Source organism: Amphibalanus amphitrite, unplaced genomic scaffold (genome assembly GCF_019059575.1).
Source record: "Amphibalanus amphitrite isolate SeventyFive unplaced genomic scaffold, NRLGWU_Aamphi_draft 000033F_arrow, whole genome shotgun sequence".
Lineage (NCBI taxonomy): Eukaryota > Metazoa > Arthropoda > Thecostraca > Balanomorpha > Balanidae > Amphibalanus > Amphibalanus amphitrite.
In genome coordinates, this window is record NW_024881529.1 from 311,011 (window position 1) to 335,579 (window position 24,569).

Below are 24,569 nucleotides of genomic sequence, written 5' to 3' on the forward strand. Positions count from 1 at the left end.
CTGCATGACAAATGCTCTCGGGGCAAGGGGTGCGAGGTGGCTCGGTAGTCGGTAACTGCCGACTCATTCTGATTTAACCTAACCATATCGCATACAGTCTGTTGGCGAAGTTTTAATTAAGCAAAACTTTCATCAATGGGCACATTAACGTCATCTGAAGATACTTGACTCATCGTTCAGTGGTCGCGTCAGTATTCAGGTAGCGCTTTCATGTGCAATGCAGCAATCAATTGGATGTCCTCTGGGACACCAACTAATCAAAGTCGCGCTGGTCTGACATGCCCCGGTTCAGCGGGCCCCGGCAGACCGGGACGGCGCCTCTTTCTCGCACCTCGTCTGTCGCCGACGCAGTCTCTGTCGCCGCCGACGCAGTCGCCGCCGCGTCCGACGATCCCCTTGCACCGCTCGGCCGGCTGCGTTCAGTCGGGACGTCGACCGCCGGGGTGGACGGACGGGACAGCGGGCGACTCTGCCGACTGCGGGCCCTGTCTGCTCCGTGCTGAGACGGACAGAGTTACGCCGCGTGTCAGAGGTCAGTCAGGTCAGTTCCTGTTCCACCCCGCTCCGCGCCGCTGCCGGTAAAGTCCGGCCGTCGGCTGGAGTCGATCCCGGGTCGGCGCCGGCAGGTCGGCAGCGCCGTCCCGCGCGTGCAGACCGAGTGGCAAGGTCGACTGGCTGCCAGTGTTCGCCATGGGCCGGGCCAGCCCAATGGGCCATGGGCTGGGCTGGGCTACGGGCTGGGCTGGGCCCTCATATATGAAGAATCAATGGGCTGTGGATGGGCTGGGCCAAGAACTGTAAAGTGGAGTCAGGCCGTCAGGGGTTCGCAACTGAGACAAAAACTATAACTACATAGCTTATTACTGTGCAAGACTCAAACACGAGTCAATAAAGCACGCATGCAATGTGCATTGTGCATGCGGCTCGCAAAATATTGTTCTTTGCTACCTTTGGGTACCTGTGTGGTGTCAATAATTTTTAACCCGTTCATTTTTGACGGGCTGGGCCGGGCTGGGCTTTGACACTTTTACCATGAATGGGCTCGGGCTGGGCCGGGCTGTGAACCCATGGGCCTGGGCTGGGCTGGACTAAGATTTTGCGGCCCGTGGCGAACACTGCTGGCTGCCGACCGCCGTGGGACGTGCCCCGGCCGCTGTGCGGCAGTCTGCCCCCCGCCCGCCGCCGTGCGGACGTGCTCGCTGCCCTCTGTGCTGACCGCCTGCCCTCGGAATATTCACCAGCGAGGACTGTCGGTGGGTGTGGACACTCCCGGCCCCTCCTCCTCGCGCAAACAGCTGAGGAAGGTGTTACCTATCACCAGGTATCTGAACAGACCCGGAACCCAATCCACTTTGTACACCTGGTCCAAAAACCAGTTATAGTGGTGTCGTGGTTCGTTGAACGTGCGACCGATTTGTACCGCCCTCCTATCTGCCACTAAATCAAAACTCATCAGACTATCACCTAGTCATCGTTATCCTTGTTGACGACCATTCCCACGCAATCTGCACGAACTGTCGAGTGCCGGACCGGACTGAGCAGACTGACGGACACGCTCACCGTCACTTCGTGACGCGCCCCGTGCCGTGACGCTCTCCGTGTCGTGACTCTCCCCGCGCGGTCGCGATGGAGACTGTGACGGCGGTGGAGGACCCACTAAACGCCACCAGTGCTGAGGATGGCGGCAACTCGAGCGCCTACATCGACTACGACGCCGAACAGTCGGTCCAGATCTACTTCTGGGGCGAGCTGGCCACGGCGCTAGTGGTCTACGGGCTGACGTTCGTCATCGGCTTCATCGGCAACGTGCTCATCCTGGTGGCCATCACGGGCAACCGCAGGATGAAGTCGGTGACCAACACGTTTCTGGCCAGCCTGGCCACAGCCGACCTGACTCTCATCTGCCTCTGTATCCCTGTCAAGGTGAGATGCGCAGTGCGCGAGCCTGCGCCGGTGATGAGACCGCCGTTTAAGACATCTCGCGGGTCAATCGGGTCAATTGAGAACCCCACACTCTCATCTTGGGAACCTCTTGGGCCCCTCAAAGGCCCTTCGGGCTTGTTGGATTGATCTGTCGCTGAATGTTCGTGTTCACTGGTGTCGTTACAAATTTTGTCAGATAATAGCTAAACCATTTTTTATCAGTGCCTGCCAGAATTCATATCTCTTCTTGAAAGCGCGAAGAAGATATTGCAGTTTGGTCAGTTTTCAAGCAACCTAATCGATTTTGGTACTCTTTTAAAGGTAGACTGCCACCTTTTTTCCACAAAACGGTTTTCACTAGAGCTGAGCCACCTATGTCCCAGACTGAAGTCGGTTTTCCGAAATTCGAACCCGTTTGCGAGAAATCGGAGACCAAAGTTCAGTTTGATGCCATTTTTTTTAGTCTAAGAAAACCGACATCTCTACTGTTTATCGATAACTTTGAAACATGAATGTTCTTATCTTTTGGTAAATATATGTCAAAACTTTGATTGTTTCGAGATCAGAGAAGAATTTTGGAGTGTCAAAATAAAAGTTAAACTTATATATTCAGTAGTTCATTTTTTTCCAAAAAAGTGTGGGAAATGGGGTTTAACATGGGCCAGACCCATTCCAAATGAGCCATGATTTTTAAATGTTTTACGAACTTAAATGCAAAATAAATTAAACATGGCCAATTTCTTATGAAATCATATATTAGTAAATCATAAAATACCTTACTTTTTCAAATAAAATGTAATAATCTTATGACCTTGAAGTCTAGTGATGTGTAAACATTGTCGCTAGACATTACCCGATTGATAATTGTATGATAATCGACAATTTTTTTCGCGATTCACGTGATGATACTTTGTCAGGTGAATTCTAAAATTTTGTTTTGTCCAGGCAATAAATCATAGGCCGATCTGAGAAAACTTTTTGAAGGTGGCAGTCTTCCTTTAACGGGTTTATTCCATGTTGTTGCCTGAACTCAGCCACTTGCGACCTTTCAGCGTCCTCCAATTTGTACAGCGATCTAACAGTGTCAGCTATAGTCCGACTACTTCAGAGTCTTTGGGAGAGCTGCTGTAGCGTTATAAGTTGTTTTGCTTATTCCTGCCGCTGCCCTGCTTCAGTGAATTTAGGAAACTTGTGTTTACTTGGTTGAGGAGCAATAACTTTGTTAAAAAAGTAAGACCTAAACTTCTTTGAAAACTATTGTAAACGGGCTGAAAGCAATGTTGAGTTTATTGACTATATCCATAGTTCAACAACTACATTTTGCTTTTAAGATGGAATACCTAAGCGAACATTATGTGAGGATAAATGATTACAATGAAAACTTACGAAAAATGTTGTGTCATATCAACAAGTTAGCAAATTAATTTACGGAAAAAATCATAGCGAACTGACACCGGTACATTGGCAGATGGATCTCTTCGTCTTTTACAAAGAGTCCGACTTGTTCATTACTGTCCTAATCAAGAAAAGTCTGAAGATGCAGTAAAAACACACCCAAATTCTAAAAGTCGTAAAAGATTGGCAAAATATTTCGTCAAAAGATTCATTATCTTTCCAACTGTATTATCAGTGGGCCTGTGGGTATGTACGGCATGGAGCCATGGCGAGCAGTGAGAAGTGTTACTTACGGCATGACTTCGGGCTCGAAACATATTCGATTAGCTACACGACCACTCTTACCTTAGCTAGACGGAGAGAAACCGAGCCATTTATCTTTACGGTTACACTGTCCAATGATGACGTTGTCACAAGAAAACCCGCTTCAATATTCACTCTGTGAAGTCATTTGCTCCGCTGGTCCTTGTTCCGGCTTTATGTGACCCAATGCTATATAGTTATGGCACGCGCAATCGCCAATCACTAGTAAATAGTTGCTTCTCGGCTACAGAACCGTGAACAACCAGGGTCCTTTTTCAACAAAAAGATGCCTATATAGCTAATACCGAGGCACACATAGGTTGTACGTGTAGGTCTATTCTGAGTCATAGCGCTCAGCATAATGCTGTTGTTTAAACTCCGCTCGGGAGAAAAATGAAAGGAATGCTGCCATGAAACACAAAGCTGACATTTAAGGACAGCTTGTCAGAAAACTGACAATATGATTCATAAGCACACTTTGGATATGGATCGCAACTGACTGTGGCCTGTCATCTTCATAGTCAACCAGTCGTGCAAGTGTCTCTTTGACGTTAACCCGCGCCCCGTTGGGCTCTGCCGAGCAACGCGCCCGGTTGGGGGGGGGGGCATTTTGCCCCCCCCCCCTAAGATCTCGAGAACCACGCAACATAGCGACAAGCGGTAAACGGCGTTGGATAGCCCCAACGGGGAACTACCTCGTGACCCAATTTTATTGACCTAGGTCAAACCGATGACGTCACAGGTCAGGTCAAAGGTCCAATTTTCACCGTTTACAGGCATTTCAAGAAATGCGTTGTAAAATCGAGTAAAATGCATTTCATTGAAAATCATCGATGGGGAAATGTTCTTCAAACACATATTTTGCTATTTGAGGTCACTGATACCAGGTCAGGTCACAGAGGTCAGGTCACGGGGGGTCACAATATGAAAGTGTCGTGTGATACATGTTTTATGGTCCATTTTACATGACAAATGCGATTATGTGGGTTAGGCAGCCTTTGGGGCCAGCTTAGGTCACGTTTTGGTCAAGGTCAGGTCAAGGTCAGGTCAAATTAGGTCAAATTTCAAAGTTGATATTTTTGCATAAAATGGGTATCGAATCGATGCAGCTCGTCACGGTGAGTTCAGTGGTGGTCTTTGTTTTGCCGTACGTTGTCTAGAATCGCTAAAAATTGAGTTCAAAAATTTGACGTCATCATTTTTGAACAGTTTTTCCGCTATAACTTGGCCAAAAAACGAGATATCGATCTGAAATTTGGTATGTATATAGAAGAGCGCTTGGACTATCACATGTATTCCGGCTTTTTCGAAATTCGGAAAAATTTTGGATTTTTTATTAGTTTTTCAAAAAAATCTATTTTTTTATTTTTTTTTTGTCAAAAACCAAAAATTTGAAAATCCGAGATAGCAGTTTTGTAGCGCCGCTTTTTGTCTACTAGACCATATAAAGAACTTTGAAATTGCTTGATAACTGTAGATTTGGTGAGCGTTTCAAGATTGCATGTTTTTTTGCTCATTTTTGCTCGAACATGACCTCAGTTTGACCTCAATAACTCCTGACCTAAGGTGACCTAAGACTTGAAATTGGTGTGAAGGTGTCAAATTGATGCCCGGGAAGGTACTGAAAATTTGGTGCGTTTTCTTGCTATTCAGGAAAAACCACAGGGGGGGGGGGCAAAATGCCCCCCCCCCCCCCCAACGGGGCGAGGGTTAATTGTGAGTAGGCACCTGTTTATGTTCCATAACAATAGAACGCTTATTGCTGTGAATGGCTCTGAGTATGTTGGTTGAGGAGTGTTTCTCATGAATTTGATCGCAACGAAATGCTTATCTCGATGACACCGTGGCATCTCTCTCCGACGGTTAGTACTCCGACCGACTCACCACAAAATCGTCCTATTTTCATTGTGTTTCGATTCAGCAGCATAGCTTGACTAAAAAACTACTCTGGTCTCAAAACATTTATCTCAATAGGTACATATTGGGTCTACTTTGTAAAACTGGATAACATATAAAGGACTGTTTACCTTACTGAGAGTGAGTTATGCTATTTTTTTCGACGAATATTATCCTCAACTGTTATAAACTATTGAGTAACATTTCAATGTTCATTTTCCTTTCGGCATACGTGTGAAACAACGCATCATGCTATTTTCCTCCGGACCCTTTTTACTATGCACTTTGCAATGGCTTTGTTTTTAACAGCTAATTCCGTCCCCGGGGAATTTCCAGCGTTCAGAGTCAATCCCGAATCCAAGGCCGGCTCATCAAATATTGTCACAGGGAAACCAACAGTTGTCGGCGGCTCCGATGTGTATCACACCATATTGTTCTGTATTATATTGACGGAACATGGTCGTGTTTGCGCAGGAAACACGTTTTTTTTTCGGAGGCGCTCGTGATAGATGATTACGATCATCCACAGAAGTATGGATAAAGCCACCCGCTAATGGCCGGCGAACAATACCGCGCTGTCGGCTCAAATGAGCCGCAGCGACCGATTCGCCAAAATCGGTGTCTTACCGCTCCTTCCGTCCGGGCGGAGTGACAACAGTAGCCGTACGAGTCGGTTCGGTAGTTTGCCGCTTGGTTTGCCGTTCGTTGCCGAGGCTCTGCCGCTCGCGACGACTGGGTGCGCTGGTCGAGTGGGGGGGGGGGGGGGGGCGTCCAGCCCTCCAGCGCACTCCGCAGGCTCGGCGAGTCGTGGAGAGAAATTGTTAACTGTAAAACAGAAGTTCCAAGAGGTGGATGAAAAGACCTCTTCGGTCGTATAATAGATTCCATTAATTTCAATTACTACTTACTCTTCAGCTGGCTTTGTTCGAGTTTACAACTTCTAGTCAGCACTGAAAGTGCTTTATTTGGTGGCCGTGAATTGCAACCCAGCGCTAGCATGAAGCTTTAGCACCAATTTCCCCGGGCTCCGAGTCAATCTACCACCAGGCATCGTTCTCGGTAAACTCAGACTTCAAACCGACCGAAACAATACTTCGGACCGCTCCCGGGCCCACAGCGGAGATGCGGCGGTCTGGACTGTCGGCCGCCGCGGCAGTGCCCTGTCGGTGGACCCCAGCGCGGTGCCTCGGAAACTGCCGCAGCTGCCGTCGGTGTAGGGATACAATGCGGGTCCGTCGGACCCCCGCCGAGGCGATTGGGCCAGGCTCGTTTCAGTAACGGCCGACCGGAGGTGGTGCTAACTGGCTGGGCGTGCGATTGGTGGAGGGGCAGCAACAGGCCCAAAGGTCTCACCGAACCCCACACGACTATCGCTGACTGTTCTTACCCGCGGCCCGGATCTCACTGATGGATCTTACCGACTGCTCACCCAAGTCTCACCGTGTTGACTCTTACCAACCCGGCCCTATCCGATGGTCAAAGAACAGCAGGTATAATTGGGTCAATACCTCAAACATTCAGACGTCTTGCAACTCTGTCTCGGTAAATGACAATCTAATTTTATTCGTGTTTGCCAGATTGAACTCGGCTGAAGTTCAAGAAGTTTGACAATGCCAATGTCTGGAAGAACATGAATAGGCTGCGATTACATGATTTACCTGAAAACCCTGGGCATTGCAAAACAGTATGCAAGTTGATGCGCAAAAAGCTCTGCACGACACATCTCTAAGGTACAACACAAGTTCTCACTGACTCACCTGATAAAGTCAGCTAAAATCCTGTCAGTAGCGACGTCGTACGAGCTCTGCAAACTGACCTAGTCCTACATGTTGGTGGTAACGACCTTTCCATCTTCAGCGTTGACTACACACTGGACTGCATCGCTGAACTAGTTAAGGCTGCTAGACAGATCAGTAAGGTGATAGACATCATCATCTGCTCGATACCGCAAGACCAATCTAGCCACCGACACTTTCAGACTATGAAACGTGGCAACTTAAATGATGAGCTCATGCGTTTCTGTGAGGGTGAAAATATCCGTTTTATGGACTTACGGCCCAGACTCGATGAGAGCAGTTTTCAAGGCTTAGACAGGTCTCGCCTTAATCTAAACAGGGATGGATGTAGAAATGCCTGGCAGATGATGGCAAGTGAGGTAGAAGGTTTTTTAGGCTAGCCAACACAGGCAGTCATCTCTCTGTCACTTCTTACCCACAACATCCGTCAGGATCTATCCAAGGTGTGTCAACTGATTATAAACGTTTACCGAAATATGGTGTGACTGTAGGCAACTTAAATGTGCGCTCCTTAGCTCCCTCTTCTGACCTCATCTCGCACTATGTTAAGCGACGAAAGGTTGATGTTATGTGTTTTACCGAGACGTGGCTCAGAAGGGGAGAACCGGACGTTCCGATTGATGGGTTTGTATTAGCCAACAGACTAGACCGGCGAAAAAAGAAAGGTGGCGGTGTAGCTATTTACTGCCGAAGCAATATCACATATTCAAAGCTCACTGGCCCATCCATGCCTCAAACAAGTAAACTTGAGCTAATCTGGATTTCTGTGCAGTGCGGTCACAATCGTTCAGTGGTGGTGGGATGTGTTTATAGGCCCCCTTCATACGAGGGACTTAAATCTGATCTTGAAGTACTGGAGCAATCAATCAAGTCATTTCTGGCAGATGGCAGGCAGGTAATATTATGCGGGGACCTTAACTGTGATCTTTTTCGGCCGGAGCTCCCTCATGTCCGGTCATTGTTGTCTGTAATTAGCAATGTAGGCATGCACCAATGTGTTACTGATGCTACTCGAATTACGAGCACATCGTCCTCACTCATTGACATAGTTCTTGTTAGTGACTCTTCCATAGTCGCAGAGTGCAGCTCTGAAGACTGCATTGTTTCGGATCACAACTTTGTTTCTGTTAAAATTCTGGTAGCTAGGTCTCGAGTGAAGCCTAGGCCGATAACTATTCGGAAGTGGAGTGGCGTTGATCATGCGGCACTAGCACATGATTTGCGGAACGTTACTTGGTCACCTGTGCTCAATAGTAGTAACCCGGAGAAAGCGTGGCAGATCTGGCTGGATCTTACTATGCCCATTATTGATCGGCATGCTCCGGTTGTTACCACAGTGATCAAACACAAATCGGGCTTTGGAATTTCTAATGATACTAAAAAGCTTATTTGTCTTGCAGCTAAGCAGCTGCGCATTTCTCGCCTTACGAAGGCTCCGTCGGATCAGCTTTTGTATAAAAGATTCCGCCGACAAGTTCGACATGCAATTTCCTTCGAAAGGCGTACAAAAATTGAGTCCAGCATTACTAAGAATAGATCTAGTAGAGACACATGGAGTCTCCTTAATTCCGTACTGGGTAAGTCAAGAAGCAGCCATTGTCTTGATGAGACCACAGCTCGCTCATTTAATGAATTCTTCAGCTCAGTGGGGGTTAATATTCAAAACAGTGCTGACAACGCAGCCTGTGTAAGTGAATCTATTGCTGTTCCCACAAGAGTGTTGTCTACTAAGTTTATGCTCCAGCCGGTCACGTACTCAGATCTCCGTCACGTTGTCAAATCGTTGAAAGATAATACAGCGTCAGGTCCCGATGGCTTGCCCACACGTCTCTTCAAATCATTTATTAGGAGTCTCGCCACTCCACTTCTCCATATATTTAATTCCTCAATTGCCACTGGTGTCATTCCTTCTTGCTGGAAAACTGCAGAAATCGTGCCCATATACAAAGGCAAGGGTGACTCGGCGTTGGCGTCAAACTATAGACCCATCTCACTGCTAAGCGTTGTGTCTAAACTTCTTGAAAGACTCGTCTCGCTACAGCTCAGATCATACCTAGATGAATGTTCAGTGTTATCAGAGAGCCAATTTGGCTTCCGACGTCACCATTCGGTTGATCACGCCTTAATCACTCTTACGGAATCTATACGGTCGTCAATCGACAAAGGAGAGGTATGTCTTCTGGTTTCCCTCGACCTAAGCAAAGCGTTTGATTCTGTTGACCATACGCTGCTATTTGAGAAGTTGTGTCAATATGGCATAGAGCATCCATGGTTTGAAAATTACCTTCACGGCAGGACTCAATATGTTCGAGGCTGTTTTGAGAAACGCGATGTGCTGTCGGGGGTGCCCCAGGGAAGCGTCCTGGGGCCAACCCTTTTCAATATTTTCGTAAATGATTTACCAATTGCTGCCAGTGGTTTGTGTACCATAACGCAATATGCAGACGACACGCAAATCATGGTCTCTGGCTCACCTAAGGCAGTAGACAGCATGATAGCCCGCCTTCAAACAGTCACTCGAAGGTTGGCCGCATGGTTCCTGCATCAGTGCATCACGGCCTTGCACTCAACGTTAGTAAGACCCAAGCTATTATTTTTGGATCGAAAGCATCTCTGAGACGTGTCAAACTCGCAGGAATCGATATTTTCGATACTTGCATTCAAATTAAGTCCTCCATACCAAGCCTTGGAGTGATACTGGACGGCTCTCTTACTTGGGAGCAGCATATTACCACTGTGGTAGGCAAATCAATTGGCATGCTGATTAGGCTTAGCTATCTTCGTCATATCTTGCCCATTAAGATCATCGTCTTGCTCATTAACACCCTAGTCCTTCCCCACTTACGTTTTTGTATTTTGGTTTGGGGAAGTTGTAATTTAACGCAGAGGAAAAGAGTCAGCAAAATAATTAACTTCGCACGTCGCATCACTGGGAGAGAGGCCCACAGCTTAGCATGGCATGGTGATGTTAGCTCTGAATATCATATTGCGGCACTAAAACTCATTCGTCAATGCTTGCTTTTCCCAGAATGTACCCCACCTGCAATAGTTTCTTTTTCAAGGTACGGCAATCGGAACGATCGACGAGGCAATGGAATAATCTTGACCTTGACATTCCGAAAACCGAATATAAAAAGACATCGTTGTCTTACCATGGCTCAAAGTTGTGGAACAGCCTTCCTTATCATGTACGGAACTGTTCTAAAACCGAATTCGTTAATTACATCCATGACAGAGCGAATCATGGTGGACTGAGTGTGTAAACATTTGATGTACCTATGAACATTGTGTATATGTGCGTTGTATGTGTATTGTGTAATGTGTATGCATGAAGATTGTACCACTACCCAACGTAATGCCCACTACTTTGTGGTTGTCGGGTATACTGAAATAATAATAATAATAATAATAATAGCCCATACTGCTCCGTATAAACCCACGCTATTCACTGAACACTTAAGATCAACATATGCTCAACTTGGATGAACCGATCAAATGCAATTGCTTTGTATTGTATTGTATTGTACAATTATGAACGATCCACATACTCAATTGCGTGGCTAATAGCCCCTTGTCTCTCGTTAACGCACTCTGTATGTACCTCTAACCGTCACACTGTGCACCTATAAATACACCGTCTGGACGCAATACACCGTCTGGACGCAATACACCGTCTGGACGCGCTCCGCACCCGCAACACATACCAGTCGCTGGTTCGATCCGATCAAAAACAGCAGCTTACGGGCCGGGGCGGATCATGCGATCAAAAATCACCCTGTCGGCCTGCGAAGTCGTCCGGCGCTGTGCCTAGTCTGTGTCCAGTCTGTGTCCGGTCCGGGTCCAGCCTGTGTCCGGTCCGGGTCCAGCTCGCAGTTCATGCCACGCTAACCGGGGCCGTGCAGCCTGCTGCAGGGGCAGAGGTTTAGTCCGCTAGTCCCCGAGAGGCCCGGCAGCCGACCAGGCGCGCGATAACGGCCTCTCCATGTAGCCGCTGCTCCCCAGAGGACGGGCACACACACGTGGTAACTGGGATAGGCGGCGGCAAATATTTACGCTACCGTATACTCCGTGGCCGGGTGCGCAGCTGGTCGGTTAGCAGTTTTTTGATAGCGCTGACCAGAACATCATGAACAGTTTCTTGATCAGTCTGGTTGTTAGCAGCTCGGTCACATGAACATGGAAACTGACTGATCGGCGCCGGAATGACATCGAACTTTCATTGTTTTTAGAAGATTCAAGCCCGATGTCAGTGGACGGTGGAACAACTCTGAACGACTGTGTCAGCCTCTTATCCGCAGCAAAAATATTCACAAGTTTGGCAGGTTTGACGTTTTTATTTCTGAAGGATGAAGCATTATGCACTAAGTGATAACTCATTGCTTCGACTTAATTTGTCTTTTAGAAGGTAATTTCAAGATAGCCATATGCGTCTGCGTTTGTTTCGAATACGATGTCAGGTTTCATATCATATGAATGAAAATGTATTGGCAGAATAGTCAATGAATAGAAATGTATAGAAAATCTGAATAGATTTCGGGCGAAAACTCGGAAAGCTGCCTCGTTTACGAGCGGTTTAGTCACCATTGTCTGAGTTCCTCGGGTCACGTAGTTATACTATACGGTCCATTTGATTATGCAAGAAAATTTATTGGCTCCATTCATAACGCTGAAAATTAGTTAGTGCAATATATAAGCCAACACCACAAACTGCCTTATCCATCATCTTGTCTTATCCTTTACCATCCTTTACTGACATAGATATATTGGCCCGTTAGTCAAGAGTTGTCAAAGTTGGTTTCCTCTAAATTGCACGAGCTTCTCAGCAGACTATTAGTATAAGCCCAAACCCTGCCTCAAGTAACTCGGGCTCATACGGTATTCCAGAGGTCGATAAAATGCTTGGAGTTGCTCCAACGAACATCTTAGTCCCACCACTGTCTCCAACTTAGCCCTCGCCTGGCGGGAGGGGGGAATGCAGCCTCCCTAAGTTTTTTTTTCGCGAATAGCGTAAAAATTGGTGTCGCGTAGCGCCGCAAAATTTGGCACAACGTCTGGGAATGAGCCTTTTGCTACCTATCCTGAAAATTCACTGCCATCCACCGCGTCGGCACACCGGTATCTCCACACCTTCTCCCCACACGGCCTTGACTCCCCAACTCACACCATCACACTACTGCATACGGTGACCGGTCGCACGGTGGATCTGAATGCCTACGTTTGCGCGCCAAAGTCTGAAACAACTAACGATTATCATCAGCTTAGAGATGTCGAAATTTAGCATTTTAAAGCTTCTAATTCAAAAGTTTATATCTGTGCTTTAACGCACTTGTCCTTATTGATTGAGAAAAGAGCGGACTTTTTATCGTATTACCTAACGCGAAGTAACGCAATCGAAGTATGATTTCGGTCCACTGTGCGTTTTCAGGCGCGCTCGATAAAACGCCCAGGCTTGGAGAAAGTTGGAAGGGTGATTTTCTGATCCTCCTTACCACAAAATGACCCTAAGCGAAAAAATGCCCGCAGGGCGCTGCCAACGCGTGCCAGCGGCCCTGCTAGTAAGGGCGAAAATCAATGTATGTGTATGCGGAGCACACCCTTAGCGCTATGATGGCTCCTTGGAGACACCTGGAGAAACCTGTCCCGGCAGAAGGGTCAGGTCCCTCGCAGACGGCGCGGCACGGCGAGAGCTCAGCGGGTGGCCTAGCCGGAAAGAGGATAAAAATAGCCGACTGGCCCGACCCAGCGAGGGGTGACCGAAGGGTGACCAGGAGTAAATGAGGGAACATACACGCGGTACTTACCGAGCAGCCGATAACAGCACCGGGCGATTAGAAAGTCATAAGTCAATGCTGTATTTTAGGCGTAAGGAAGCATCCATGTAGACGGGCGGACTGTCTCCAGCTCTTCGAAGCATTGCTAATATCTTGCTCCAACGGGCGTTGGCACGTTGGAAGTTTTATCGACCACTGCGGTATTCCCATATCGCGACGATCCAGAGCCGTATTGAGTGACGAACATCTATACCAAGACAGAGCAGAGCTTGAAGAAAACAAAAATGGGACAATGCATTGTTGGAATAAAGCAGGAAATCATCTATAGCTGGTCAACGATGAAATGGCTAAAATGAAGGGATCTATGTGGCGGATAAAAGTCCGGGAATAGGTGCTCCCGAAGCGATCAAAGAATGGTTTGTTCGCATTCACTGAGATGCCATTGATAATGATATCGCGTGGATGGGTCCAATAGCAAGCTACTACCACACTGTCCGATATTGTGTTAAAATATATGTACCATATTAGCATCTGAGCATGGGCAAACCATGTGTGAAACCATATGCATAGGCAATCTGAAAGAGGTGGGCAAACCATGTTTTTTGCACCAAATAGATATTAAATAGATAATACGGCATTGAGGTATAAATGGCCTAATGTAGTGAGCTAGGCGCACAGGCATGAAGAAGTCGATGCGGCGAACAGATTAACCCATAAATAACTAGCATTAGCTATGATTAATCAAATACTGAAGAATGTTGATTCGCAACAAGTGCCTCGGCATCTAATGCCCCAAGGGGCGCGAATGTTTTTATTTTGTTTTAGAGTGATAGATAATCACGTCTGTCCCAAAACTCTTGGCAAACTTATCGCATCTGCAGAATATGTTCATCTGTATTATTATGGACTTGTGCTGTTCCCTGTATGCTTGGAAAATTGCGTAATATTCTGCTTTTGTGAAACGGGTTTAGGCTAACTTTTCGTTAGCCTAAACCCGATTTTCAATTTATTTTATTTTACCCTAACTTTTTGGATAGCATAAATTAAAACTAGTGTATTTTGATAGGAACAGCCCAGATCCGAGTTTATACTAACTTTGGAGCACGTTAGCCTAAACCAGATTTACCCTAACCCGGCCAATTAAACGATTCTGTTAGTTCATATTTTATCCACCAGAGTTTGCAAGGCCTTCCTCGTCCAGTAAAAGATCTGGCAGCGATGTGCCACGTCGATTTGGAAGCACGACTGAGCTACAATTTCGGCGCAGCTGTTTGCACGCCGGAATATCTTTGAGCGTTATTGTTGTTGCACGTGCAGTTTCAAGGATGGTGGTCGTTGTGTGTCTACAACAGGTAAGCTAAATATTGTTCTCCCTAATATATGATAGATAAGGTTAAGTAAACAGCCAGAAGAACTCCACCCACCCATATTGTTGTCACTTGTCTCCTTGTTTTGTTTTGTTTTTCCACCTACCTTCTTGCAAAAACTGCCTGTAGCTAGCTTGTGCCTGCCATGACATGACTAGAGTCCATACCGGTATCCCTTTTTGCTTTATCTTGGTGGCTATATAGTTGTGTGAAGATGGCGGATACTAGGCTCATGTGTTGTTAATGGTTGCATCACTTTTCATTTTGAAATGAAGGAGCAGGGCATTCTTACAATTGTAAAACTAACCATACTTTGTTGGAAGCTGTTCTGTTAGGTTGTGCATCAGTTGGGTAAAGGACGAGGCTCAAATCCAAATATTGATCGACCAATGAGAGGTTGGAGTGGGCAGGGCCATGACCATGTAACGAAAAAATGGATGTGATTTTGTGCATCCTAGCTTTCAAATGAAAAAATAAGACATTAGCAAGTTGTAATTCACACAAGGCCTGTACTCACTCAGCGCACAATTAGCTGGCGGTCCTAATGAAGTAAGTTGTGACTCAAGGCCAACCGACGTTTGACGGCAATTGCTGATTGACAGAAACGTGCCAGAAAAAGTGAGTAATTAAGAGATGGTAAATAGTTATTATTTGTATTAATTTGTTTACAATATTGTTAATTATAGCAAAATTAATTATTATTCAATAGTTACTATTTGTATTTATTGTTTTAAAAATAAATTTCTAAACTTTTTACATAGTGCCGATCCATTTATGGAATGGCCAGCTGATTGTCTGCCAAAGTGGACGCCCAGAACCTGCAAAAAACATCGTCATTTTCGGGTGAATGTGCGTACTTTCGTCAAGTATTACTCGTTAACTATCATTCCTTTGGTAATGGAAGCTTTTTCTCTTCAGTGGGTGTACTCAATACTGCAAGTATTGTCCCGTTACACTGAATGCACCCCGTCATAGCGGGGACTGCATTTATGCCCATATATGGTTATAGGTACAAGATCCATTTATTGATCGATCAATGTTTTTATTTCTGCCTCATAGTTTCCCCAATTGGCATGCTTCTTGTAAAACACTGATTGGCAGTGCTGCTAGCAGGTGGCAAAGAAAAATGATGAAGCTAACCACACACAAAAAATACAGCCAAAATAATGACTGTTTTTTATGCAAAACATGCTAAAAGACAATCAGGAAATTGATTTTTTATGGAGGCAATCTGGTGTCAGAATCAAACTATTGATTCCACAACATTAGTTTGTGTTTTATTTTTGATAGTTTGGCTATTAACAAAATTGCATAGGCGTAGGAACAGGAGGGTCAGGTGGGCAAGTGCCCACCTACTTTTTGAGGTGGGGGCCGGGGGCTTCAGGGCCTCCTGTAAGGGATTTTTGCTGGAGGGGGGGGGGGGGGGGCAGAGGCTCAAGGAGCCAAACCTAGGGTTCCCTCAAGTCCTGTTTTCTCATCGGATTTAGGCCACTTATTTTTAGTCATAGCCCTGACACGATTATCTTTTCTTAACTAAGAAAAATAAAAATAGTAGCCTATCTTATCCATGCTTTGATATTTATTTGTCACCCTTTCACATTGCCCGACCAGGTGGTTACAAAAATGAAATACAAAGGAAATACGAACCTCCCAATTTTAATGCTATCTTGCTCAAAATTTTGCGCTGAACCTAAATCCCCTGTCAGCATTTGGGGCCTGGGGGTAGGTCTGGTCAGGTAAGCTCAGGTCAACCAGTGTCCAGTAGCTAGCCTAGGTGTCATGCCAGGTAGCCAAAGTAGGTGTCAATCACCACTGAAAGGGAGCTTCGTAACATGGGAAGCTTCGTAACATATTTTTTGGCACCAAAACCTCTCTTGAAAATGGATCCTAAATTCGACATCTGCAAAAAGGACACTAATACATGTTGAAACTTGAAAAGGTGAAGCAAGGTCATCTAAGCTCAGTAACCTTGACCACCTGACCCTAATGCTACCCTGACACCTACCATAAGGCATGGTATTACAATCATTCCACAAGTTTGCGCGTTTTTTTAAGACAAATAGTCTGAAAACGCGTCGATAATGTGCGCTAACACGCAGAATCGCGATTCTGCCATGCCATGGTCTCTAGAAACACGCCATAGGTCAAGGGTCATGGGGTTCGGGGTCATATAATTGTCATGATGTGTGTAATTTTGATTAGCTCGTGAATGCGAAAAGTTTCGCCGCGATCGGCCACCTTTTACGAGTTTTTTTTTTAAACTGAGGGTCATGGGTGGGTCTATCCGACCTCCCAATAAGCGCGACGTTCAATATCTCTCAAACACTCAGGGTATATTTTAACAAACTGACTGCGTCACATTTGGGGACGCAGCCCCCTGCCTTTGGGACGTAGCCCTCGCGAAATTTGAACCACTGCGTCCCACACTGAAATGACAGGGTGTCAGCGGAAAAGTGCTAGCAAAAATAAGTAACATGCCTCGGTCTTTTACTGTGTAACAGATGTTGCTTTTCGATTGCTTTGTGCCCTGATTTACTATGTACCTAAGCACAAACATACCCTCTCCATTCCTTGTGCCTTGCTCTATCCTGAAGTCGTACACCTTGTTATATCCTCCCCTACTATACCCCTAGGGTATGTGCCCTGCCCAGTGTCCTGTCCTTACGTCTTGTACCTTGCCCTGCCCTTCCTTCAGGCCCTGTGCCCCGCCCTGTCCTGCCCTCAAATCCGATACCTTATGTACTCTGCCTTGAAGTTGTATGCGCTGTCTTCCCATCTTTACGCCCGTGCCCTGTCCTACCCTAGTTTGAGGCCCTGTGCCCTTCTCTGCCCTCAAGCCTCGTACACTTGTCCTGCCATCAGACCCCGTGCCCTGCCTTGCCCTCAGGTGCTGTGCCCTGTCCTGCCATCAGGTCTTGTGCCTTCCCATGCCCTCATGCCCCGGCCCAGCGTCCTTCCTCAAGCCTGATGCCTTGCCCTGCCTCAGGCCCCATGTGCATGCCCTGCCCTCAGACCCTGTCGTATTCTGCCATTAAGCCTTGTGCATTGTCTTGCCCTCAGACCCCGCCCTCGCACTAAGCTGCTGTGCTCTGCCCTGTCATCAGGCCTTGTGCTGTCCCATGCCATCAGCCCTGTGTCCTACTCTGCCCTCAAGCCTTGCACACTGCATTTCCCTAAGGTCTCGTGTCCCACTGCTCTCAGGCGCTGTGCCCTGCCCTGCTATCAGGCCTTGTGGTGTCCCCCGTCCTCAGGTCCCGTGCCGTTTCCCGTCCTCATGCCCTTACCTGTCCTCACAACCTGTGCTTTGTTCTGCCCTCATGCCCTGAGCCTTGTCTTGAACTCAGGCCCTATACCCTGTCTTGTCATACATTCAGGCCTTGTGCCCTACCTGTGTCCTTATATCTTGCTCTGCCCTTAGGTACTGTTTCTTGCCCTGCTCTAAGATCCTGTGTGTGTGTGTGTTGCCCTGCCATCAGGTGTGGTGTTCATCAGGTGTTCTAAGGCCCTGAATCTTGCACTACTTACCAGCCCTGTGTAATGACAGCCTCAGACCCGCGCCTTGCCTTGCCCTCGGACCCTGCAACCTACCCAGTCCTCACGTGCCTAATGTGTCTTATCTTAGCCTCATGGCCAGTGCCTGCCCTGTCCTTAACCCTAGAACGCCTAGGGGGGGGGGGGTTGTATCAACCCCCCCCCCTGAGGTTTTTTCGAAGTGCACGCTAAACGGCTTGTCGTAGCGGGCTGAAATTATCAATACCCTCTGGGGCAACCTTTGCGCATCTTTTGCCGAAAAAAATTGATCGGGTCATGTCAGGTCACGGAGTTATGACGTCATAAGAGGTACAGCCTCCGGCCGACAGTTACCAAACGTGTGCGCCGAATCCCTCGGTTTTCTGCCGGTGATACCCACATTGTTTGATGGATCATGATGAAACTTCCCATGCATGTTGGGGCAAGCATTGGCTATCGTGTGGTGCAAGAAAATTGACCGGGTCAGGTCAGGTCACGGAGTTATGACGTCACAAGAGGAACAGCGTCCGGTACTATTTTTGAAAAACGCCCGAACCACTATTTTGCTAATTCTTGTCACCTCAATGGGAATATGCAGCAATATTAGCTTCTATAGGGAGCAAATGGACCTCCCAAATCCAAAAATACAATCAGATTTCAAAAATTTAAATTTTGATTTTTCGAATTTCTGCCGCCGACTGTGACCTTGCCGACTTCCGGCGCTCCCAACGCGCCATTTTTAGAGCTAGGGAAACGAAATACATAACAAACGATAGAGAATTGATCAAGGAACACGATAGTGAAGGTTTCAAGTCGATATCTCCCACCGTTTTGCCGCAATCGCCGCCGAAAGTTGAAAAAAGTCTATTTTTCCGAAAATTTGACCTTTGACCGGTCAAAAGTAGGTCAAATGTTGACCTAGGACCAAAAAATATACCACCAATCGCGAGATCTCGTTGAGAGCAATCCGTTGGTTTTTTCCGCTAAGCTCTACGACCTTCCGTTTCGAAACGCCAGGGGGGGGGGTCGTAACAACCCCCCCCCTGGTCGTTCGTGTTATGAGAAATGGCCTGGTCGTGCGAGGGTTAAGGCTCAGACTCTGTGTCCTGCCCTTCCCCGAGGTCCTGTTTAGAGATGTCAAGGTCGAGCCCGCAGGCCCGGCGCGGCCACCGGGCCTAATACCATTACCAAAACGGATTTGCAATGGTCTTTTGATGTTACAAAATATGTGATAGAATGACTAATAGTAGATTGGCAATTCATAGGCGGCGTCAGAGCACCGAAGTTGGGAGGTGAAATCGACTTCCCTTTCTGCTTTCCTGGAACCGCCTATGATCCATCTCTTGTGATCACTTGTGAACCTCTAATACCCGAAAATAATGTTGATCCACCCACAGAATGAATACCTACAGTTATAGTGCACCAGCATAGTGATCTTCACCCAAATGACTCACTTCGTGAATAGGACCTCCCAATGGACCTTCCGATGCCCTGGAACCGCCCCTGATCAGGGTATCAACTTGAAAATTTCAAATGATGTGCCTAGTTTAGTTCTAAAAAAGTCCCAAAATTTCAGCATCCTATCTTTAGCCGTTTCGAAGATATTCTCGAAAAACCTGAGGGATGGATGAAAACAACAACTCCCCTGCCACTAAAAGTGTTAACTGCCTGCCCCCCCCCCCCGCCCCAGTGACGCGATTTTAGCTCCACTGGGGGCCAGCGGCATCACTTGCAGGGGCCACGGCCCCCAAGTTAACATGCTAGAGGGGGCCCTGGGGGCCAACCATATGTTTTGCCGCCCCCCCCCCCTCATACACTTTTTACTCGGGACCCTCTCGTCTCGAGTTGAGAGGACGTTGTAATCTTCCAGAATAAACAAACTCAGTAAAAATAAGTTCCACGTATCTCCACGCACGGACTCCAAGGGACCCTTGTTGATCCAAGGAGGCCCTCTATCCATACTCGTCAGCGGAGGCCCCTGAGACTGATGGCCTGAGAGGTGCTAGTGTATCTGAGGAGGCCGGAGGCCCCAATATCCAAACTGGTCTGGGAAGGCCCCTGACACTGGTGGTCTGAGAGGCCCGTCTATCCACACTAACTAGTCAGAGGATGTCCCTGAGACTGGTGGTCTGGGAGGCCTCTCAATTTACATTAGTTAGAATAGGCCCCTGACACTGGCGGTCTGGGAGGCCCTTTACCCTCACTAGTCAGAGAAGGTCCCTCTATCCTCAATAGTCAGAAGAGGCCTCTGAGACTGATGGTCAGAGAGGTCCTAGTGAATCTGGGGAGGCCCCTCTCCACATTGTTCTAGGGAGGCCCCCGAGACTGATGGTCTGAGGGGCCCTTTTATTTATACTGACCACAGGAGCCCCCTAAGATTTTTGGTCTCAGAGGCTCTCCTGTTTATACTCACCAGAGGAGGCCCCTGGGATTGATAGTCTAACAGGCCCTTCTATTTATACTAGCCAGAGGAGGCACCTGAGACTGGTGGTTGGAGAGGTTCTACTATTCGTAATAGGTAGAGGAGGCCCCTGAAATTCAGGGTATCAGAGCCCTTCCTATGCATACTAGCCAAGAGAAGACCCTGAAATTAATTATCTGAGAGGCTGATCTATTCATACTAGCCAGAGAAAGCCCCTGGGATTAACCCTCGCCCGCACATGCCATTTTCCCATCCTAGAACGCACATGGGGGGGGGGGGGGTGCCACCCCCCGCGCCATTTCGTTCCTGTTGGAGATAGAGCTTTGCGGTAAAGACTAAAAAGATTCTTTGGGAAAAGACGAATCCAATGATGCCCAGTTTTACCTTTTCAGGTCAGGCATTGACCTTCCAGGTTAGGTCAAACTAAAAAATGTTACTGTTTTGGGTCACCGTTGGATATCGAGTGCGCTGCTCATCATATACCGATGACGATGCCGTATTTTGGTGCCAAGCCAGCTAGAACCTCTATGTCACTCTATCCGACCAGGTTTTTGCTGGTGAGGTCATCTCAGGTCAAGTTAGGTCAAGGTCAATGATATGTGTTTGTATATCTGTGTGTGTCTGTGTGTATACTGATGTGTGCACCGATTGTTTATGTGTCCATATTACATGAGATCATGAAATGAGAAACTTTTACTAAAAATACAGTCAAAGAAACTTCACAAAAAGTAAATTCCGCTTGCCTAAAACGCAATGTTTCCAGATGACCTAGGTTGACCTTGACCCTAACCTTGACATCTGTATATCGTCGAACAACATGTTCACTGATAGGGGGAGGTAAGACTGGGAAAAAAGGCCGAAATCAATGTGTCAAAAGCTCACAAGACCCATGGCCAACGCAAGATATTGGGTATTTGTCATTTGGGTCATGACATGACCTGATGAACAAGGTCATATCTCGGAAACCCAAAACCACAGAGACTTGACATTTTCAGTGGACATCGAGAAAGGATAGAGGAGCAGCTATACGAAAAATCAGGCATCTAGCTCTAAAAATGTTGAGTGCAGAGCAGAAAAAACTACCTGGAGTGGCAACCACCCCCCCCCCCCCATGTGCGGACGAGGGTTAATGATCTGAGAGGCCCTGCTATCTGTACTTGCCAAAGGAGGCCCCTGAGACTGATGGTGGCCAGAAGAGGCCTTCGAGACTGATGGTCTGAGAGGACTTTCTATTCAAACTATGCAGAGGAGGTCCCTGAGAATAAAAGTCCTAAGAGCCCTGCGGCGGCACTGGCCGTTAAAAAAAAAATCTGGCCATATTTCGGCTCGGCAGGGCCCCACAGAGCTCGTGAGAGCACCTCGAGGGCTGCTAACAGTGTCCCAAAATTTGTAGATGTGGGTGGGAAACGACATCGAAATGCAAATCATTTTCCACTCTCACCTCCAGTTTTCAAGCCCAATTTTCCACTCCCAATCCCACCGAGAAGGAGCAATTGCGGGAATGGTTGTTTTACATCTGTCACAATTGTAGATAGATTAATGTTTTTGATCATTTTCCCACTCTTTGGGCCTTACCTGACCGACAATTTTCACTCTCATCCTTTTTTTGGTCAGCAATTTTCCCCTCTGACACCCAAGCAAAAATATGATTTTAGTACACTGGCTAAGTAGACACGCTTATCTCCATAAGGGTGCCACACCAGCTTCTGAAGGCTCCTTGTAGGCACCTAAGGGCCCCTTCCGGCCTCTAACGGCTCCACCCGCCTGTAATGGCTCCACACCAGTGTTTATGAGCGCCACACACCGGCGCCTTTGAAGGTCATACCTACCAGTGTCTCTTAAAGGAAATAGTTCACTTTTCACATGTTTTTTTTTTTTACTGGAATAGCAGTTTCGTACTTTGTAGCTTGAGCTGAGACTAGCACAAAGATGATTGGCTCTTTGTGGCTTTTACGGCTCAACAATCACCCTAGACGAAGATATTCCATTTCTCATTCCAAAAAATTCCAATTCCTTTCAGAGGAATGCGCGCTTTGCAGAGGAATGCAGTCACCTCATCGTCAGCCAATCAGCATGGGTAGGTTTGAACTACACAATATGATTGGTCAACGCGTTGTAAGGTTCCGCGATGAACATAATTTTATATAGAATATAGTTCTTCCTAGATTAAAATATGGAAAATAATCCTTCATACAAAAAGGTTTTATTTTATTTTCTGATAATTATGATCATGAAAATCATTAATCTGTAGTAAAATACAAATTTCAGGAAAATGAACAATTTCCTTCAAGGCCCTATATCGGTGGCTCTGAGGGCCCACACCGGCGCCTCTGGGGCCCACACACGTGTGCATCTCAACTCTCAAGGCTCTATAGGTGCATCTGAAGGACCCACACCGACACCTCTGAGGACCCCACACCAGTATCTCTGAGCTCTAAATGCCCCACACCGGTGACGAGGAGTGAGGACACACCGGCGCCAGAGAACACTAACGGCTCCACAAGGCCACTGAAGGCACCACACAAGCTCTCACTGAGCTCTAATATCCCATACCGGCCTCTGAGGGATACCGGCCTCTGAGGGTCTGAGAGGCCCGTCTATCCACAGTCCACACTAGTCAGAGGAGGTATAGCATCTGAGACTTCGGACTATTATTCTCAGGGGCCTCCCATGCCTAGTTTGAATAGAAGGGCCTCTCAGACCATCAGTCTCAAAGGCCATTTCTGGCCACCGTCAGTCTCAGGGGCCTCCTTTGGCAACTATAGATAGAAGGGCCTCTTAGATCATCAATCCCAGGGGCTTTCTCTGGCTGGTATGAATAGAAGGGCCTCGCAGATTATTAATTTCAGGGTCGTCTCTTGGTTAGTATGAATAGGAGGGGCTCTCAGACCCTTAAGTTCATGGGCCTCCTCTGCCTTTTATGAATAGTAGGTCCTCTCAAACCACCAGTCTCAATTGCCTCCTCTGGCCAGTGTGAATAGAAGGGTCTCTCAGACCATCAGTCTCATTGGCCTTCTTCCGGCCAGTATAAATATAAGGGCCTGTTAGACCATCAATCCCAGGGGCGCCTTAGGCTAGTATAAATAGAAGAGTCTCTCAGACCATTTATCTCAGGGGGCTCCTGTGCAGCTGTGGCTAGTATAAATAAAAGGGTATCTCTGACCATCAGTTCTGACTAGTGAGGGTAGGGGGATCCCAGACCACCAATGTCAGGGGCCAATTCTGACTAGTGTGGATGGAGGGGCCTCCCAGACCACCAGTCTCAGGGACCTCCTCTGACTAGTGTGGATAGACGCCAGATGAGCCTCTCAGACCGCCAGTGTCAGGGGCCTCCCCAGACTAGTGTGGATATTGGGGCCTCCTCAGATCCACTAGCGCCTCTCAGGGCATCAGTTCCAGGGGCCTCCGCTGACGAGTATGGATAGAGGGCCTCCTTGGATCAACAAGGGTCCCTTGGACTCTGTGCGTGGGGATTCGTGGAACTTATTTTTACCGAGTTTGTTTATTCTGTAAGGTAACCACGTCCTAGACGAGAGGGCCTCGAGTAAAAAGTGGGTGTGGGGGGAGGGGCAAAACACATGGTTGGCCCCCAGGGCTTCCTCTGAGATGTTAGGGGGGGGGGGGCGTGGCCCCCGCAGTGATGCCGCTGGCCCCCCAGAGAAGCTGAAAAGAAAAATAGGTCCTCTCGGCATCACTTATCATTCTGCTAGGGACTTCATGGTGGTGCGCCGCCCCGCATGAAAACTGCGCGGCTTGAATCAGGCATCAGTACACGTGCAGAAACTGAGCCCACCTGTGCAGCCTGGTTGAGTGGCTCTAACCAATCGCTAGCCAGGATGTTGCGCCGGTAATACTTATCACTGATAGTGGTTTTCTGTGGCGTCATGAACAGCTTGAATATTACACAGCAGCTGAACATGCTTCAGGTCTAGATTTTGGCCGGATGTTTGACGCCGGGCGACGCCGTTTGAGCTGCTGGCAGCCCACACATGGTCAATTTGACGGCTCAACGGATATCGCAGCTCGAACGGCTTCACATCCGACCAGGCCATCTCATTCATCTCTTCCTTCGACCAGTGGACACGCCCTGGCCTAAGTCCAAAGGTGGTGGACTGGTTGTTTTCCCGTCAATTTCATTGTCTTTTTCAGTTTGAAGGGCAGCAAAACCAAGCTAAAGGGCGGGTAA

General features: G+C 47.5%; 1 protein-coding gene across 1 annotated transcript in view; it reads left to right on the forward strand.

Moving 5' to 3' along the window:
- The first annotated feature begins 1,304 nt into the window (after positions 1 to 1,304).
- The window catches only part of LOC122369016 (QRFP-like peptide receptor), a 118,583-nt gene continuing 95,318 nt past the window's right edge, over positions 1,305 to 24,569 (forward strand). The window contains exon 1 of the mRNA XM_043343376.1: positions 1,305 to 1,923. Within this exon, the coding sequence (XP_043199311.1) occupies positions 1,627 to 1,923 (297 nt within the window). The 5' untranslated portion in view covers positions 1,305 to 1,626. The remainder of the gene's footprint in view (positions 1,924 to 24,569) is intronic.